Raw genomic sequence first — 19,284 nt, 5'->3', positions numbered from 1 at the left:
TCTGATCCAGCTTCCAACAAATGCGCCTGGGAAACAGTGGAAGCAGGCCCAAGTGCTTGGACCCCTACACCCACACGGAAGACCTGGAAGAAGCTCTGGGCTCCTGGCATTGGCCTGGTCCAGTGGCAAACTACTATAGAATTCAACCTAAAGACATTCTTTACATCCCATATCACTTTGTATTCTGGAAGAAACCAGCATTCTTCATCTCCTCAAAGCTTTTCATGGAATCAGTGTTTCTGTAGAAATCTGCCTGGCCTTCTTTCCTGGTTCCACCACAGCAAACTTGCAGAGCTGCAGGGCTCAAGGAGATGTGCAGCGACCCCTGTGGTCGTCCTGTTTGGGCGATTTCAAACACGGGAATTGAAACAATTCAGTTATTTTTTACTAAGTCAGTTATTCTTTGGTGATTTAGTATATACCTGTTCATCTCCAGGGTCCATAAGGTAATTTTGCTTCATACCCACGTGTAATATATCGTTTATATGCATTTGGAAAAAGAGAAAAAGGAGACTAAAGATAATTTTCAATAGTTCATTTAAAATAATTGTAAATAGTTTAGACAGTTTCCAATATTCTGATCAGTGTTTATTTGATGCAAAATGAGGGGAGGACTAGGTGTTGTGACTTGTCCGCCATCTCATCCTGGAGCAGCCAGGACTCAAACCGGCGCCCACATGGGAGGCCAGCACTGCAGGTGCAGCTTTACCTGCTACGCCACAGTGCCAGCCCCAAGTAAGTGCTCTTTTTAAACATGTAAGCTTTGTACTTGTCCTTAAACTGAAGTTTTGGTAGCCAGACCTGCAATTAAGAAAATTTTAGGCACCAACACTACATCAGAGAATGATTTAATCAACAGGTAATTCACATAAAGCTATTATTTTTTTAAAGACTTATTTATTTCGTTGAACGGCAGAGATACAGAGAGGCAGAGAGAGAGAGGTGTCTTCCATCCTCTGGTTCACTCCTCAGATAGCTGCAAAAGCCAGAGCTGTGCGGATCCAAAGCCAGGATCTAGGAGCTTCTTCTGGGTCTCCTACGTAGGTGCAGGGGCCCAAGGACTTGGGCCATCTACTGCTTTCCCAGGCCATAGCAGAGAGCTGGATTGAAAGTGGACAAGTGGAGACTTGAACCGGTGCCTTGGGATGCTGGCATGCTACAGGCAGTGGCTTTACCCACTACGCCACAGTGCAGCCCCCTCTATTATTATAAACCTTGTCTGGTTGACATTTTCTTTTGAGAATCTAATAAAACTCCTTGGAAAATAGTTCACTGGGACACTAGTTTTTTTTTTTAATTCGAGAGGCAGAGTTAGAGGGAGACATGGAGAAAGAGAGATCTTTCATCTGCTGGTGCACCCCTCTGCTGGTGCACCCCTCCAAATGGCCAACTGGCCCAGGCTGAAACCGGGAGTGTCCTCTTGGTCTTCCACGTGGGTGGCAGGGACCCCAGGACTCCAGCCATCTTCCTCTGCTTTCCCAGGCACATTAGCGGGAAGCTGATTGGAAGTGGAGCGGCCAGGAACCAATCCAGTGCCCATATTGAATATGGCATCGCAGATAGCAGCTTAACCCACTACACCACAGCGCCGGACCCTTCCCCCAACCTCCTCCCCCTTTTTTTCTTATTTAGGATTTTGTGGAAGGACAGTTGATGGGAAGTGATTCATGAACATCTTTGTGTCTGTGACTGCTAGATTGAGTTCCTATTCTGGAGAGATACTACCTAAGTTTTCTCTTTTGAATTTAATGTGTATTTTGTGCTTAATCTTGTTGGCCTATCTGACAACAGTATTAGCAGTTATTCCTGTTTACCTAATTTGCATTGTGTGTTTAGATTGCAGGTGAGAAGAAGTCTGCCCAGTGGCGTACAGTGGAGGGTGCATTGAAGGAACGCAGAAAGGCAGTAGATGAAGCTGCTGACGCCCTTCTCAAAGCCAAGTAATTACTCATGGACTTTAACAAGTAATTAGGGCCTCTGGTGGCTCTCTCTGGGCTGGGTTTTCCTTGGATTGTCTGGGGAAAATACTGTAAGAGGAGGCAGAGAGACCCTTTCCTCCTGCACCTGTGCTGCTTCTGAACTGGTACCAGGAAACAGGAGAACAATGAGGTGAAAATAAATTTGGCAGAAACTTACATAAGTGGTCTTATATAAACGTCACTTTTGCTTTGGATTATTGTTAAGGTGGTGAGATTACTAAGAGTTTCATAATTTCTATTTTGCTGGGCTGGTTTAAACAGTTCCATCAGAATTTGGGAAATATGTCATGATCTCTTTGCCCTAATTACCTAAGAATTAACTATATCTTGTCTTTTGCCACCTTAACCTTGATTCCTGAAAGTTAACTGAAACTAGAATCAAGCAAAAAACCCAAGTATAAGACAAACCTCTGATGATGGAGGGCTACATTTGTCTTTCTTTCTTTCTTTTTTTTTTTTTAAACCGGCAGAGTGGACAGAGAGAGAGAGAGACAGAGAGAGAAAGGTCTTCCTTTGCCATTGGTTCACCCTCCAATGGCCGCCGCGCTGCTGCCAGTGCACCGCGCTGATCCGATGGCAGGAGCCAGGTGCTTCTCCTGGTCTCCCATGGGGTGCAGGGCACAAGGACTTGGGCCATCCTCCACTGCACTCCCGGGCCACAGCAGAGAGCTGGCCTGGAAGAGGGGCAACCGGGACTAGAACTTGGTGTGCCAGCACCGCAGGTGGAGGGTTAGCCTATTGAATTGTGGCGCCGGCCGGAGGGCTACATTTGGACTAAAGGTTCTCATCAACAATGTATAGTAGTTATTTTTTATTTAAAATTTTGCTGTTTTATTTATTTTTGATAGAGCCTTCTAATGAAGCCCACTTCTTTTAGATTTTGCTCACATCACTAGACAGTGCATCAGGGCTCTGAGTTCTGTGTTTTGTGGTGGCTGGGCCACAGTCTGACCTTTAAAGCATTCTAAATTGTCATTTTAAATTGATGTATTTGCTCAGTGAGGTCTCTGGTCATCTCCCTGGCCTTTGCGTTCCTTCAGTTCTTTGTGATTGACAGGAGCATCAGCCTAATCCCTGCCAGTCATTAAGTGTTCACTCTGGCAGGCACTGTGCCAGGTTTTTCTCAGGAATTACTTCTCACCCTGCACAAGGGCGTGCAGCAAGTACGAGCGTGAACTGGGAGTTGAATCCAGGTCTGTCTTGTTCTGAAGCCTGGGTCTTCCAGGATACCACAGGACCTCTGTTCCTCACTCGAGTGAATCTAGCTTCTGACTGAGTGTTCTCAGTTGTTGACAGACGTTTCTGTTGTTGAGTATAAAAACCCATTGAGTAACTTTTTTCATTTTATACTTCTTTCATGGATTTTTAACTGTTGCATGTAAAAAATCTCAAAATGTAGACTTGGCAAGGAATTATTCTAAATCTTTATTTCATTGGTTTTCAGAGAAGAGTTAGAGAAAATGAAAAGTGTAATTGAAAATGCAAAGAAAAAAGAGGTTCCTGGGGCCAAAGTTCATATAACTGCAGCAGAGGGGAGGCTTCACAACATGATTGTGGATTTGGATAATGTGGTCAAAAAGGTGCGTGTGTCAGGTCTTTTTTTTTTTTTTTTTTTTAAAGATTTATTTATTTATTTGAAAGAGAGGCAGAGGCAGAGAGAGGTGTCTTCCATCTGCTAGTTCACTCCCCAATTGGCCGCAGCAGCTGGAGCGGGGCCTGTCCGAATCCAGGAGCCAGGAGCTTCTTCTGATCTCCCTCATGGGTGCAGTGGCCCAAAGACTTGGGCCATCTTCCATTGCTTTCCCAGGCCATAACAGAGAGCTGGATTGGAAATGGAGCAGCCGGGATTTGTAGCAGTGGCCATATCGTATGGCAGCACTGCAGGTGGCGGTTTTTACCTGCTACACCACAGCGCCTGCCCCATGTCTTAGGTCTTAAGTTTCATGTTTAAATGGAATCCTTTATTCAGAAACTTTTCAGAATCCAAGAAAATAATGATTCCTATCATCTCTCCCCTTTTCTCCCTGCAAAGAATGTTAGTTTTAGTTACTATTTTCAGAAACTTGCCTTGACACCTAGGGGATTGTTCAGTATTGTTCATATTGAAACTTTATACACTGTGGAAGGTTTCTGGTCATGAATTACTGCCACTTTTGAAAATTTCCATGACCCACAGCAGGAAGGAAAGGGACGCATTAAGACAAGCAAGGACCTACCCCTGGCACTTCAGTAGGAATTAGAATTAAAGACATATGCTTCTTTTTCTGAGCTTCAGGTATCTACTTATGGATTGTTTACACATTTGTAACCAAACATGTATACATGAAGGAATATTACTTCAGTTGCCTGGAATATTTATGGTGTTGTTTTGTTCAGTTTAACCAGATATCGCTTTAATTGCTTAGGTCCAGGCAGCTCAGTCCGAGGCTAAGGTTGTGTCTCAGTATCATGAGCTGGTGGTCCAAGCGCGGGATGACTTCAGACGAGAACTAGACAGTATTACTCCAGAAGTGCTTCCTGGGTGGAAAGGAATGAGTAAGTACACCGGAAGTGTTGGTACTTCGCTTTTTTTGATTTGTAAAAAATAATCAGCTAATCAGAGCTTGCTCCAGCTTCTACATGTAGTCCAAACTCTGGCATCCACATTTCACTTTACAATTTATTGTTCCATCTTTTTATTTCAAACACAGTTATGACAGATGACATGCCTGTGGTTATAATCCTGTTGTTTTAGCCATGGTGAGCATGAGTTCCAACCAGAGTTTAATTTTTATTCTGTGAGTATATTCTGATCTCTGCTACTCAAAGCAAACAAAAAAGTTTGGAATCCAAATGAGAGTGACGACATCACCTTGACTGTATTTTTTTTTTTGAGAAGTAGAGTTACAGACAGTGAAAGGGAGAGACAGAGAGAAAGGTCTTCACTCCTCAAATGGCTGCAATGGCTAGAGCTGTGCCGGTCCGAAGCCAGGAGCCAGGTGCTTCTTCCTGGTCTCCCGTGTGGGTGCAGGGGCCCAAGGACTTGGGCATCCTCTGCTGCTTTCCCAAGCCACAGCAGAGAGCTGGATTGGAAGAGAAGCTGCCAAGACTAGAACCGGCGCCTGTATGGGATGTTGGTGCCACAGGCGGAGGATTAACCTGCGCCACGGCACCAGCCCCACCTTGACTGTATTTTAACATATATATATATATATATATATATATATATATATATATATATATACACACACACACACACACACACAAAATTCAAAATTACATTTTGATCTATTTATTTGAAAGGCAGAGCTACAGAGAGAGAGCTTTTTTAAAATAATGTTAACAGCCTTTTTTCTTTTTAAAGATTTATTTATTTTATTTGAAAATCACAATTGCAGAGAGAGGAGGAGAGGCAGAGAGAGAGAGAGAGAGGTCCTCCATTCACTGGTTTACTCCCCAATTGGCCACGATGGCCAGAGCTGTGCCAGTCCGAAGCCAGGAGCCAGGAGCTTCCTCTGGGTCTCCCACATGGGTGCAGGGGCTCAAGGGCTTGGGCCATCCTCCAATGCTATCCCAGGCCGCAGCATAGAGCTGGATCGGAAGTGGAGCAGCTGGGACTTGAACCGGCACCCACATGGGATGCTGGCACTGCAGGCGGCGGCTTCACCCACTACACCATAGCATCGGCCCTGAGAGAGATCTTTCATCCGCTGGTTCACTCTCCAAATGGCCACAACAGCCAGGGCTGCCAAGCCAAAGCCAGAAGCCAGGAGCTCCAGCCAGTCTACCACCTGTATGCACGGGCCCAAGCACTTGGGCCACTTCCCACTGTTTTCCCAGGCACATCAGCAGGGAGCTAGATTGGAAATGGAGCAGCCAGGACTAAAACTGGTTCCCATATAGAATCCCAGCTTTGCAGGTGGAGGCTTAACCTACTACAACACAACACCGGCCCCAACTGTGGGCGTTTTGAAAGCATGTATAGGGGCCAGCGCTGTGGCGTAGCAAGTAAAGCTGCCATTTGCAGTGCCGGCATCCAGTATGGGCCCTTGTTCGAGTCTCAGCTGTTCCACTTCCCATCCAGCTCTCTGCTATGGCCTGGGAAAGCAGTAGAAGGCCCAAGTCCTTGGGCCCCTGCACCCACATAGGAGACCCAGAAGAAGCTCCTGGTTCCTGCCTTCAGATTGGTACAGCTGTAGTCATTGCAGCCAGTTGGGGAGTGAACCAGCGGATGGATGATCTCTCTTTCTCTCTCTGCCTCTCCTCTTTGTGTAACTCTTTCATATAAATAAATAAATCCTTAAAAAGGCACATTTAATAAATTTTTTAAGGCACACTTTGTGACTTCTCTATGACAACACACTATGTTGAGAATTTACCCAAGAACCCTGTAATGAAAAGGAAATCCTCTTGTGAAAGCTTACGCTGCAGAGAATTCTGACAGTGAAATAGTTATGTGGTGTAATAGGAAAAAGCACATTTTCCTGAAGTGATGAGTGCTAAAAATCACCGAAATTCCAGTCATAACAAAATTAAATTACTATTGGAATGCAAGTGTCTGTTAGAAGCTGAAATTGTATTTCTAGTGTTAATGGGCTGAAGGTTTCTGGGTTGCCTCATGGAACCATGGCTGGTCCATGTGGCTGAGGTATTAAAGACCAGTGCAGGACTTCTGTCCACATTGTGGCCAACCAAGGAGATTAATGGCAAGAAACGGAGTCAAGACTGTCAAAAAAAAAAAAAAAAAAAAAAACAAACTCAGACATTTAGTTTTAGTTCTTGTATTTTTGAGAGAAAGTGTGATCTTCTTTCTGTTGATGGACTCTTCAGATGCCTGCAACACCCAGGGCTGGGCCAGGCTGAAGCCAGGCGCCTAGGATTCAATCTGGGTCTCCCATGCACGTGGCAAGGACCCAGTTACTGGAGACATCATCTGCTACTTCCCAGGGTGCACAGTACAGGAAGCTGGATTAGAAGTGCAGGAACTAGGACTTGAACCAGGCACTCTAGCTTGGATGCAGGCATTCTCAGTGGTGACTTAACTGCTATGCAGAACTCCTGCCTTGATAACTTAGATTTTTCTTTTTAAATGTTTACTTATTTGGAAGTTGGAGTGACAGAGGGTGAGATCCATCTGTTGGTTTACTCCCCAGATGGCTACAATAGCCCTGTCTAGGCCAAGCTGAAATCAGGAGTCAGAAATTCCAACCTGATCTCCCACATGGATGGCAGGGGCTCAAGCACTTGGACTATCTTCTGCTAACCTCCCTGGCATATTAGGAGGAAGCTGGATCAGAAGCAGAGTAGCGGGTACAAGAACTGTTACTCTGATACAGGATGCTAGCATTGGAAGTGGCGCCTTAATCTTCTCCACATTGCCAATCCCTAGAACACATACTGTGCCAAACTTGTTAGTACTGGTTTGTTGCCGTTGATTTCTCGCTGTTGATTTCTCAACAATGTTGCAGTGGATTCGTTTATGAGAGGAGCAGCGTGGTGGAGGCAAGAGGCTCCCCTGGGAGTCAGGTGAAAACAGGCTTGAGGCAAGCAGCCCGCAGTTGGTTCCACATCTTATATAGCCAAGACCAGCCAATCTGGTCAAGGGGCGGTCTATGCCCCAACCAATCACAGCCTGTTGCCAGGCAGTTTCCAAAGCCATCCAATCACAGCCTGTTGCCAGGCAGTTTCGAATCCATCCAATCACAGCCTGTCGCCAGGCAGTTTCGAATCCATCCAATCACAGCCTGTTGCCAGGCAGTTTCCAAAGCCATCCAATCACAGCCTGTTGCCAGGCAGGCTCCGTTGCCAGGTGGGTTTCTTTTTTTTTTTTTTTTTGACAGGCAGAGTGGATAGTGAGAGAGAGACAGAGAGAAAGGTCTTCCTTTTTGCCGTTGGTTCATCCTCCAATGGCCGCTGCGGCCGGCGCATCTCGCTGATCCAAAGCCAGGAGCTTCTCCTGGTCTCCCATGTGGGTGCAGGGCCCAAGGACTTGGGCCATCCTCCACTGCCTTCCCAGGCCATAGCAGAGAGCTGGCCTGGAAGAGGGGCAACCGGGATAGAATCCGGCGCCCCAACTGGGACTAGAACCCGGGGTGCTGGCGCCGCAAGGCGGAGGATTAGCCTGTTGAGCCATGGCGCTGGCCACCAGGTGGGTTTCAAAGCCATTCCTGAGTAACTGATGCTCCCTTGCCAGTGGCCTTCTCATTCCACCACACTGGTTTGTGTTACAAGTTATTTCACTCTTATTATTAGTTCCCTAATCTATAAATGTACTGGTGTTATTCATTATGTTCAGTACGTTGTTTTTCATAGCTGGGCAACTGCCAAACATACAATAAAAGCTAATGTTATGGAGCATTTTGTGCTGGGTTCTATATTATAAGGGCTTCACATATATTAACTGACCACAGTAGCTCCGTAAGATAAGTCTTTCCATCATAGATTATACCCATTTAATAGATGAGAAAACTGAGACACAAAGAGGATAAGTAATTGTCCCAAGTTCAGGGTAGAGTTAGGACTTCATTTTTATCTATTAGCTATGCTGTTGTCTGCCTGGTTGACAAAAGCAGTGTTTGCGCTGGCAGCATGTGATTGTAGCGAGGAGGAAAATTCATCTTTATGACGCTGAGGTCAGAGGAGGGAGGGCCTGAGGGCCGAGAAGATGCCTGAAAGCTGCTGGCGTAATCTGAGGGTGCAGTGATGTGGACCACTGAGGGTGTGTGCCGGCGGCACTGAGGAAGAGCAGGAAGCGCACTAACCAGGAAGCAGCCATTCAGCAGTTGGTCTGCCGAAGTACTTCCTGGTCCAGCAGTGCAGCCCCCAAGTGTGTGCTCAGGGAAACTCGGGAAAGTGTGCGTTGTTACCGCTGTTGGTAAAGGCAGAAAAGCTGCCGCACATGTGGCAGTGCAGGTCAGTGAACAAGTACCCATCTCTCAGACACAGATGTTAAGAAAAACAAAAATGCAGAAGCATAAGTATAACAGGAAACCACTTACCAGAAGTTTAAGGACATGCAAAACAAAACCATGTATTGTTAAGGAGGCAGGGGGATGTTAGATGTGAAAACATGTGTGGAAATGGTACACTCCACATTCAGAGAGCAGCTACCTGTGTGGGGAACTGCTGGGGGGAAGTTTCATCTCAGAGTTGCTGGAGTTGTAAAACAAGATGTAGTTGTGGGCTGTTGTTATTCCTAGGGCACATCTCCTTTACTGCTTACAGACGATAGTGCATACAGCTGTACTGATGTGCCCTGTGGGGACCGATGTTCTTTTACCTTTTCCAATTCCCAGTCTCTCCTGCAGCATTGGAATTGGTCCCTGTTCCTTTGGTTAAAGTGCAGATTAGGCACTGGACATTTAGAAGCATTTTGGATGACAAATACCTGTCTTGTTGAGTATAAAGATTATTAAGAAGCAACTGCTGGGAAGCAGCAGTTGAGACTGGCTGTTAGCATTAAAGCAGCGTCCAGACTGTCTGAGATGTTATTTTTTTCTGTTACTCTCAAATCAAGCAGTTGTTGTTCTTAGTATAATATGTATGTATAGGTTTAACATAATCACTGTTTTAAAAATGTCCAAACCGGAAAAAGAAATATTGAGAGGCTTGGTACTAAGAATAGAGTCAGGGCGATGATTTAGTGAATTCCTCTATCGTTAATGCAAATAGGAGGGATAAAAGAAATCTGTGGTTTCTCTTTTTCTTTAAAGATTTATTTATTATTTATTTGAAAGGCAGAGTTAGAGGCGTAGAGAGAGAGAGAGAGAGAGGTCTTCCATCTGCTGGTCTACTCCCCAAATGGCTGCATGGGCCAGGGATGGGCAGATCCAAAGCCAGGATCCAGGAGCTTCTTCTGGGTCTCCCACGTGGGTACAAGGACCCCAAGGACTTAGGCCATCTTCTACTGCTTTCCCAGGCCATAGCAGAGAGCTGGATCAGAAGTGGAGCAGCTGAGTCTTGAACCAGTGCTCGTATGGGATGCTGGCACCTTTACCCACTACGCGCTAGCCCCTGTAGTTTCTATTAAAAACAACTAAGTTTATTGCTTTGGTGAATGGAAATCAGTCCCTTAACACAAAGATACTTCCAATACTAATGATTGTCTTGTTTTCTAAAATGTTAGAATTTACCTTGGTTTATTCTGTTTTATTGTCCCCTTCCATTATAGGAAATAAGCTCTGTTATTTTCTTTTTTTTTTTTTTTTTTTTTTTTTTTGACAGGCAGAGTGGACAGTGAGAGAGAGAGACAGAGAGAAAGGTCTTCCTTTTGCCGTTGGTTCACCCTCCAATGGCCGCCGCGGTAGGCGCGCTGCGGCCGGCGCACCGCGCCGATCCGATGGCAGGAGCCAGGTACTTATCCTGGTCTCCCATGGGGTGCAGGACCCAAGGACTTGGGCCATCCTCCACTGCACTCCCTGGCCACAGCAGAGAGCTGGCCTGGAAGAGGGGCAACCGGGACAGGATCGGTGCCCCGACCGGGACTAGAACCCGGTGTGCCGGCGCCGCAAGGCGGAGGATTAGCCTAGTGAGCCGCGGCGCCGGCCTATTTTCATTCTAATAAATATGCTTTTCCTTGTTCTGGTTAATAATTCCTTTTTGTTTTCTTTGTCTCTTTTTAATAATCAATGATTGGAGTATTATGTACTTAAAAAAACCTGTTCTTTTCTTTTGTAGGTATTTCTGACCTAGGTGAGTAATAATATATTTTTTTTAATATTTATTTCATTTATTTGAAAGAGAGGAAGAGGGGAGAGAGAGGGAGAGAGAGAGAGACAGTTCTTCCATCCACTGGTTGACTCCCCAAGTGGCCCCAGTGGCTGAGGCTGGGCCAGACTGCAGCCAGGAGCCTCTTCTGGTCTCCAACGTGTTTGCAGGGGCCCAGCCAAGCATCCACGACTAACGCAGGAAGCCTGCTCAGTCCAGTCTCTCATGTGGATGACAGGAACCCAACTACTTGGGCATCCTTGCTTCCTCCCAGGGTCCGCATCAGCAGGAAGCTGGAGTCAGGCACAGAGCTGGGTATCAAACCCGGTACAACAATATGGGATGCAGGTGTCGTAACTGCTAGGCCAGTTGTTCAGCCCTCTTTTCCTGTACGGCAATTATTTTATAATCAGTTGAAGCAAATTACCTTGTGGTGATGTAGAATTTTGATGGAATCATTACCTTTTTCATGTGTGGTCATTTCGTTTTGTTTTAGCTGACAAGCTCTCTACTGATGATCTGAACGCCCTGATTGCTCATGCGCACCGTCGTATTGACCAGCTGAACAGAGAGCTGGCAGAACAGAAAGCCACAGAGAAGCAGCACATCGCATTAGCCTTGGAGAAACAGAAGTTGGAAGAGAAGCGGGCATTTGACTCTGCGGTGGCCAAAGCATTAGAACATCACAGAAGTGAGATACAAGCAGAACAGGAAAGAAAGGTAGAAGAAATGACTCATGAGTGTGAATATAACTTGATTAATAATCCTGACAGTCACTGACTTTAAAATGCTAGATGTTAAACCAGTGGTTAAGAGTGACTCACTACTATAGTATTAATCTGTGGTTATTTTAAAATTGTACCTGAGAAAAACTGGCCCTGAAGGGATTCTTTTTTTCATATTAATTAAACATTTCTAATGAATAAAAGATACTTTATTTAAAAAAGTAATAATAAAATGTAAGTCATCCAACCTGCCTTTAGAGTGGCACTTAGCTCCTTGTGCTCCTCATCTCGGGAAGGGTTGAGCTAGCTGAGTTCCTTTGTGTTGAGCAGGTGCCGAAATGAACAGAAGCAGGAACCTACTGCAGTTTTCCCAGTGGAGCCACTGTCCCTAAAACGGTGCTGAATGACTCTTGGATTTTGAGTGCATTTTTCTCTACCAGTGTTAGGTGCTTGGTGATTAAAAGTGGATGGACCAGCTCCCGTGTTTTTTGTTTTGTTTTGTTTTAAGATTTATTTTACTTATTTGAAAGGCATAGTGAAAGGGAGGAGAGAGAGCCAGCTTCCATCCTCTGGTTCTCTTCCCACATGTGCACAATGGCCGGGGCAGAGGCAGGCTGAAGCCAGGAGCTGGGAACTCTATCCAGGTCTCCCAGTTAGATGTTAGAGGCCCAAATACTTGGACCATCTTCTGCTTTCCTAGGTGCGTTAGCAGGAAGCTGGATCTGAAGCCCTGCAACTAGGATTTGAACCTGGGCTCCTAATGGGATGCTGGTCTCACAGCTGGTAACTTAACCCGCTACACCACAATGCTGATCCTGGAATAGCTATATTAGCCCTCTGAGAATCTGGGCTCATCAGGTAGTAGTAGGTGGTGACAGTGGGCCAGTTGGGAAGCTGGCTATGTACTGATCCCACATTCTTATCCTCTGACCAGCACGGTGCCTGCTTTCTCCCAGCGGCAGTTTTTCTTCGCTAGGCTGGCTTTGCTGCCACCTTGCTACCTGCTTCTTGGCTTCCTTCTCTCAAATACTTCCTCCCTTTCAAAAATTGGCATACCTTTGACAGTGGTTCTCAAACCTGTTCATTTACATCTCCACGTGGTGTTTCGTAGTGCTGTGGAATTGAAGTTTATCCATACCTGATACATTTATTTCTAGCTCTGACCTCTGCCTTGTCTTCACGTTCCTATCCAGCAATCTACTTGTTACCTCAGGCTGGGGTTTCAGTAGTCATTTCCAGCTCAACATGTTCAAAACAAACTTGATTCTCTCTAACCTGTCTCGCATGTCCTCAGCTCCTTTCTCTCTAAATAAACCACCATCTAGCCAGCTGTTCAAGATAAATCCTGCTTGGTTATTCCTCCATCAACTCTAATAGTCCTGACAGATCCTAACCTGTCCACTTTTCTCTTCATTCCCATTGTGTTAGTCCAGGTTTTCATTCTATGTCTATTTACACAGGCACATCTTCCTCACAGAACGTAATCAGATCGGACCCTGCACTGCCGAGTATCCTTGACTGACTGCCCACTACGTTTCATGTAAAACCCATAGCAGTACCCAGAAGGCCCGTGATCTCACTTGCCTGCTGTGAGTCAGGCTCCCGGGCATGTCACTGCTGTTCTGTGCCTTGACCTTGTCCTTCACATAGGGACTCTTGTACTTCCTCTGCCTGGCACATTTTCCTGACTCCTCTCTTTAAACTTTAGTTCAAGCTTAGCTGCCCCCTTCTCAGAAAGGTCTTTCGTATCACTTCACTTTTGTTCTTTATTTTTTTTTTTTTCTTAAAGATTTATTTATGGGGGCCAGTGCTGAAGCCGCCATTTGCAGGGCCGACATCCCATGGGGGGGCCCGTTCAGGTCTTGGATGCTTTACTTCGATACAGCTGTCTGCTGTGGCCTGGGAAGCAGTGGAGGATGGCCCAAGTTCTTGGGCCCCTGGAACTCTATCTGGGAGACCCATGTGGTCGCAGGAGTCCAAACACTTGGGCTACCTTCCACTGCTTTCCCAAACATATTAGCTGGGAGCAGGACTGGAAATGGAACAGCCAAGCATCAAATTGACACCCACATGGGATGCCAGCTTCACAGGCTTAGCCCCGCTCCACAACGCTGGCTCCTCCCTTCAAAAGTAGAGCCTCTATTTTATTGTTTTAGTTCTGTTTACTTAATTTATAAAATATTTATATATCTTACAGAAGACAGAACATCTTTTTTTTTTTAAGATTTATTTGAGAGGCAGAGAGAGAGAGAGTCTTCCATCTACTGGTTGACTCCCCAGATGACTGCAGCCGCCAGAGCTGTGCCAGCCAGGAGCCAGGAGCTTCTCCCAGGTCTCCCACATGGGTGCAGGGGCCCAAGGATTTGGGCCATCTTCCACTGTTTTCCCAGGCTATAGCTGGATGGGAAGTGGAGCAGCTGGGACGTGAACCGATGCCCATATGGGATGCTGGCACTGCAGGCAGCAGCTTTTCTCACTATGCCACTGCGTAGTTGTCTTCCAGTGTTCAGCTTTCCAGTTCAAACAAAAAGAATAAAGAAGGAGCTCACATGCCTAACACATTATAGAGTTCTGGACATGGAAGCTGATGTTCCTAGTCTTTCCCTTTTCCTACCTTGGAGCACTGAGACCTAATCACCCGTGTGTTTGGTTTCACAGGTAGAGGAGGTGAGGGATGCCATGGAGAATGAGATGAGAACCCAGCTTCGCCGACAGGCAGCTGCCCACACTGACCACTTGCGAGATGTTCTTAGGGTTCAAGAACAGGAACTGAAGAATGAATTCGAGCAGGTGAGGACCTATTGTGACGCATCACCTGGCTGGTCAGCCTCCTCCCCCACCCCCTGCGTATTATTGAGTCCCTCCTTTCCTTTTGAGGTACTCTGAGGATGTCAAAGAATGGGGAAGGATTTCTAACATTATGTGGCCTGGGTGGAATGCAGTGTTTGTGTATCAGCACTGCTGTACCTGTGTGTGCACAATCAGGTGTACTCTATGTGTATTTTCCAACCATTTGGAATCTTCATTAAGGAATATTGGTAAAGGGGAATGAACACATTTAACTCCTGTTTCCTCTCCTCAAACTCCTGTACATGATGTGCTAGTCAGATGTCGTAATTGAGACTTCTCTGAGAGCTAAGTTTTGAAGTCACAGCAGATCACCAGGATAGCTTGCAGTCGTAATTGGTATCTACTCATAATTGGTATCTTATTTACAGCATTTTTTTTAAGTTTTATTTAGAAGAGTTACACAGAGAGGAAGAGATATATTTTCCATCCACTGGTTCACTTCCCAAATGGCTATAATGGTCAGGGCTGGGCCAGGCTGAAGCCAGGATTCAGGAGCTTCTTCCACATTGCCCACTTGGGTGGCCGGGGCCCCAGCACCTGCGCCATCCTCCACTGCTTTCCCAGGCCATCAGGGAGCTGCATTGGATTGGAGCAGGCGGGACTTGAACCTGCACCCATGGCATGTAGGCATTGCAGGCAGCAGCTTTACCTACTACAGCCCCTACAGTAGTATCTTATTCTTTATCGCAAGAAGGGAATGAGGTTTTTAAAATAAGGAAATCTTTCAGAAAATCAGATTTATGCCAATTTGAAAAAGTATTTTACTATAAGATGTATTTTTCTTAGAAAAATGAATACAGCTATTTAGAGGGATTTGAATATAATTATTTTGTTTGGATTTCAGCATAGGTAAAGCTGGTAGATTTTTTTTTTAAGATTTACTTATTTGAAAGGCAGAGTTAGAGGTCTTCCACCCGCTGGTTCACTCCCCAGATGGCTGCGATAGCCAGAGCTGAGCCAGTCTGAAGCCAGGAGTTTCTTCTGGATCTCCCACATGGGTACAGGGACCCATGAGATGCTGGTGCTGCAGGCTGGGGCTTTAACCAGCTGTGCCACAGTGCCGGCCCCCGGGATTTACTTCTGTCTTCTCTCCTAGTCTGCCTCCTCTAATATGAGGTTCCCTCAGAAAATGGGTAGAGGATTACCAATCAAATAGGATGGACATTCGGGAAATTTCTGAGCCTTGACACACAGTGCAGGAGTTTGGTGACAACCGTGTGATGTGTCAGAGGCCCCCTCTGCGCAGCAGGCAGTAGCTGCTGAGGACGAGTGTCACTCAGCTGACAAGCGAAGGGGCTGTCATGGTCTTTCTCTGTGCCGTGTTTTACTTCAGGACCTGTCCGAGAAACTCTCCGAACAAGAATTACAGTTCCGTCGTCTCAGCCAAGAGCAAGTTGACAACTTTACTCTGGATATAAACACTGCCTATGCCAGACTGAGAGGAATCGAACAGGCTGTTCAGAGTGAGTGCAGTCACAGTTATGGTCGGTGCTGCTGCTGCTTAGGGTAATTTCAAGGATAATTACAAGGATCAGTGGAGTACATGTGCTGATGCCATGTCACACAGAAACTAAAGTCATAAAATTTTATTCATTTCTTAGGAAACTGGCCCCAAATTTGTTAAGTATTGAATGTTAGAAGTTTTACTTCTTACATGACAAACAGAAGATCACCATTTGCAAGGCAGCTTGCCGCACACACTCTGCCCGTGTCTCATGCGCACTGGGTAGAGGCGCAGGTCAGTGTGGCCTGTGCTTGCCCTCCAGGGGCTGGGAGGTTATCTATCTGGGGGTGGAGTAGTTAGGAGGCCTACGTGGGCCATCTTACAAGGGATGTATCCTGAAGTTGTTGACAAAATGGGTGTCCTTGGGAAGTTTTGGATGCTTGTAGTCAGATGGAGAGAAAAATGTGCCTTTTGTTACCGTAGGTCATGCGGTTGCTGAGGAGGAAGCGAGAAAAGCCCACCAGCTCTGGCTCTCGGTGGAGGCACTGAAGTACAGCATGAAGACCTCGTCTGCAGACGCGCCCACTGTGCCGCTGGGGAGTGCTGTGGAGGCCCTCCGAGCCAGCTGTTCCGATAACGAATTTGCCCAGACTTTGACTGCAGCCATCCCTCCAGAGTCCCTGACTCGGGGAGTTTACAGTGAAGAGACCCTCAGGGCCCGTTTCTATACTGTGCAGAAGCTGGCGCGCAGGGTGGCAATGATTGATGAAACCAGAAATAGCTTGTACCAGTACTTCCTCTCCTACCTGCAGTCCCTGCTCTTATTTGCACCTCAGCAGCTGAAGCCGCCAGCGGAGCTGTACCCTGAGGACATAAACACATTTAAGTTGCTGTCGTATGCCTCCTATTGCATTGAGCATGGTGACCTGGAGTTGGCAGCCAAGTTTGTTAATCAGCTGAAAGGGGAATCCAGACGAGTGGCACAGGACTGGCTGAAGGAAGCCCGAATGACACTAGAAACTAAACAGATAGTGGAGATCCTGACGGCGTACGCCAGTGCCATAGGAATAGGAACCACTCAAGTGCAGCAGGAGTAAGGTCTAGGAGCCTTTGTAGTCTTACGTCCTAGGAGATCAGGGATGTATGAAGGGTTTGAACTGGTGGTCCCAGGGTCTAGGAACGAGCAGGTTGAGTGCAGGTCTGTGTTAACACCTGTTGCATTTATATTCCTTCCACTTGCTATCATGTCAGTGAACTCCAGGTGTCCTTTCTTCACAACTTGTGTGTCCTGTTATTCAGGTTTTATTGATCAGGCTTGTGAGCCAATCAAAATAATGTTTGTGATCCCCACTACTATTGATTTTGCCCTTGGAGCAAACTGAATAAAGCAACGAGATGAAAACTGAGTACCTCCTCGCTTTTTAAAAAGTAGCACTTCTAGTTTGTGTGCAGCAGCAGCAACAGCAGATAGAGGGACTTCTAGTCACAGGCCACTAGCTGAAGTCTTGGCTTTGGTGAATTGACTCCTGCTGGTCACACGTGAAGTGTGATGTGCATGCCGGTGTATTTGGGGTCTATCATTCGGGTGACTGAAAGGTACCAGAAACAGCATGCATGCCAAACTTCCAGCGTTGCCCATAGGACAAGCGTGCTTTATGTGGAGACCGCTGTGCATATGCAAGAAACAATCTTCTAACCACTGCTTACCTTCAGCAGTGTACTGTTTACGGTTTTGTGACTAAATTTGTAAAAGGTTTTACATGAAAATCCATTCCGTAGAACACAGATGGAAACACCGTAATGGACCTTGTTGCTTCCCGGTGCTGCTGGTGAATGTCTTCGCCGAGGTAGTGAGCCTGGAATCTCAACAAGGGACTGGCTAGTTCTGTGGTGTATTGGATCTGCATTGCCATAAAACCCAGGGAACTTTGAGTGCCCCTTTCTAAAGGTTAGAACAAGTGCCCTGTTTGATGAGTAATTTCCCACCCTTTATTTTTCACTCCCTAAAGGTCAGCACCTCTTTATACAGTCATATTCTTCAGCGTTAGTTTCTTATTCACGTCTCTCTGCAGAGAGTGTTATCTCAGCAACATGTGAAAACCCTTAAAGGGGAGGGTCAACTCGTATTTAGTTACATTTCTGCTGGTAAATACAAGTCTCTGAATTAGGATAGCTCTCCCTGCAAGGCAGTCACGCTCTTTGATTTTGGGATACACTGGTCCATCTCTGGCCTGGGTTGACATCAGTATTGTTTAGGTTCCCTTCTAGAAGAACTTTTAATTCAACAAAATACATGTAGTTCCTCAAATTAGAACACATGCTCTGTGTAATTCGCGTGTAGTGGCCCTGAAGGTAAGGCACTCTGGGTACCCAGCTCCGGGCAGTTCCAAATAGGACAGTCCTACATTTTCTTCCCTCTGGAAGGGCAAGAAATTGCAAAATATATTAAGTCAGAAAGCAAAACTTGCCTGTTTGTCTATTAGAGATTCTTGCGATATCTGTTTTACATGAGAATAAAATATTACAGATGATAAGCTCTGTGTCTCAATGAAGATCTCTGGCTTTCAATTCTTTGCACATAGTTCCTTTAACAAGGCCCCTCACTCCCACTGTTTATTAGAAAACAGGATGATTCTGGTAGAGGGACTCTGCATGCTTTGCCTTGATTTTCCTGCCTCCTGCCTAGAACAGTCTTCCTGAGATGCTTATCATTCCAGTGGAAAGGAGGGTGTGCTTTGAAACCTGAACTCTTAGCTTCCCTCAAGGAAGAACCCAGATGTGGCCGAGTGTGTGAGGCAAGCCAGCTCCCTTCAGCGGACCTTCCCTGCAGTAAGTCACACTGCTGCCATGTCAGCTAGATCACGTTCAGCTAAGCCATCCCGTCTGTTGTGGTCTTAACGTGCATCTCCTGAGTGCCTCCCTCCTGACGGGTGCCGATGCATCATTACAACGTGTCTCCTAAGGCACGCTATTTTTGAGTTCTTTTGTATTAATAACGTCAATCCTCTGCTAACAGGTTCTGGATAAAAGCAGTCTCAAAGTTCCCACTGGGCAGTCCCAGCAGTTCTAGAGTAACGTGCCTGAACTCATTGCTGAACACATCATTTGTGTTGTCAGGCAAATTTTCTTCATCAGATTGACTGACCATCACCTCCCAAACCATTGGTCTATGCTTCCCTTAGTTTCCTCCCCTTTAACATACAGGGACCCTGAGGTTGGCACAAGGCATGGCCAGAGAAGAGGGGTCATAGCAAGGAGGTGCCATGGTTTCACTGGCTTATTTTATTGAGGGAGTTCTGGAGGGATGGTGAGGCAAGAGCCAACTTGTGAGAACTTCCGCCACTGGCACTGGTGGCAGAGCTTGGCTGTCCTGGCATGAGTCCTGAAGTGACCTTTACAGCTGCTGGACAGGTTTTTTTTTGAAAGCCAGAGTTAGAGGCAGAGTTCTTCAATCTGCTGGCTTACTCCGCAGATGACAGGAACCACCAGAGCTGTGCAGATTGGAAACCAGGTCTTCCAAGGACTTGGGCCATCTTCCACTGCTCTCAGGCCATAGCAGAGAGCTAGATTGGAAGTGGAGCAGCCGGGACTTGAACTGGCG

At 46.2% G+C, this 19,284-nt stretch overlaps 1 protein-coding gene across 12 annotated transcripts in view; it reads left to right on the top strand.

Annotated features, from left to right (window-relative positions):
* The window catches only part of IMMT (inner membrane mitochondrial protein), a 46,704-nt gene extending 29,615 nt beyond the window's left edge, over nt 1–17,089 (top strand). For 7 of the 12 annotated variants that reach the window (XM_062209799.1, XM_062209796.1, XM_062209789.1 and 4 more), the window contains 8 exons: nt 1,837–1,940; nt 3,424–3,559; nt 4,385–4,514; nt 10,635–10,649; nt 11,161–11,384; nt 14,048–14,179; nt 15,573–15,702; nt 16,167–17,089. In XM_062209799.1, coding sequence (XP_062065783.1) covers nt 1,837–1,940; nt 3,424–3,559; nt 4,385–4,514; nt 10,635–10,649; nt 11,161–11,384; nt 14,048–14,179; nt 15,573–15,702; nt 16,167–16,780 — 1,485 coding nt within the window. In that variant the 3' untranslated portion in view covers nt 16,781–17,089. The remainder of the gene's footprint in view (nt 1–1,836; nt 1,941–3,423; nt 3,560–4,384; nt 4,515–10,634; nt 10,650–11,160; nt 11,385–14,047; nt 14,180–15,572; nt 15,703–16,166) is intronic. The other 5 variants (XM_062209797.1, XM_062209800.1, XM_062209795.1 and 2 more) reach the window with 1 other exon arrangement.
* The last annotated feature ends 2,195 nt before the right edge of the window (nt 17,090–19,284 follow it).

The sequence above is a fragment of the Lepus europaeus genome, chromosome 13 (genome assembly GCF_033115175.1).
Source record: "Lepus europaeus isolate LE1 chromosome 13, mLepTim1.pri, whole genome shotgun sequence".
NCBI classification, from domain to species: domain Eukaryota; kingdom Metazoa; phylum Chordata; class Mammalia; order Lagomorpha; family Leporidae; genus Lepus; species Lepus europaeus.
Note: the sequence above shows the minus strand (reverse complement) of the source record. Positions and strands in the feature narration are given on the sequence as shown.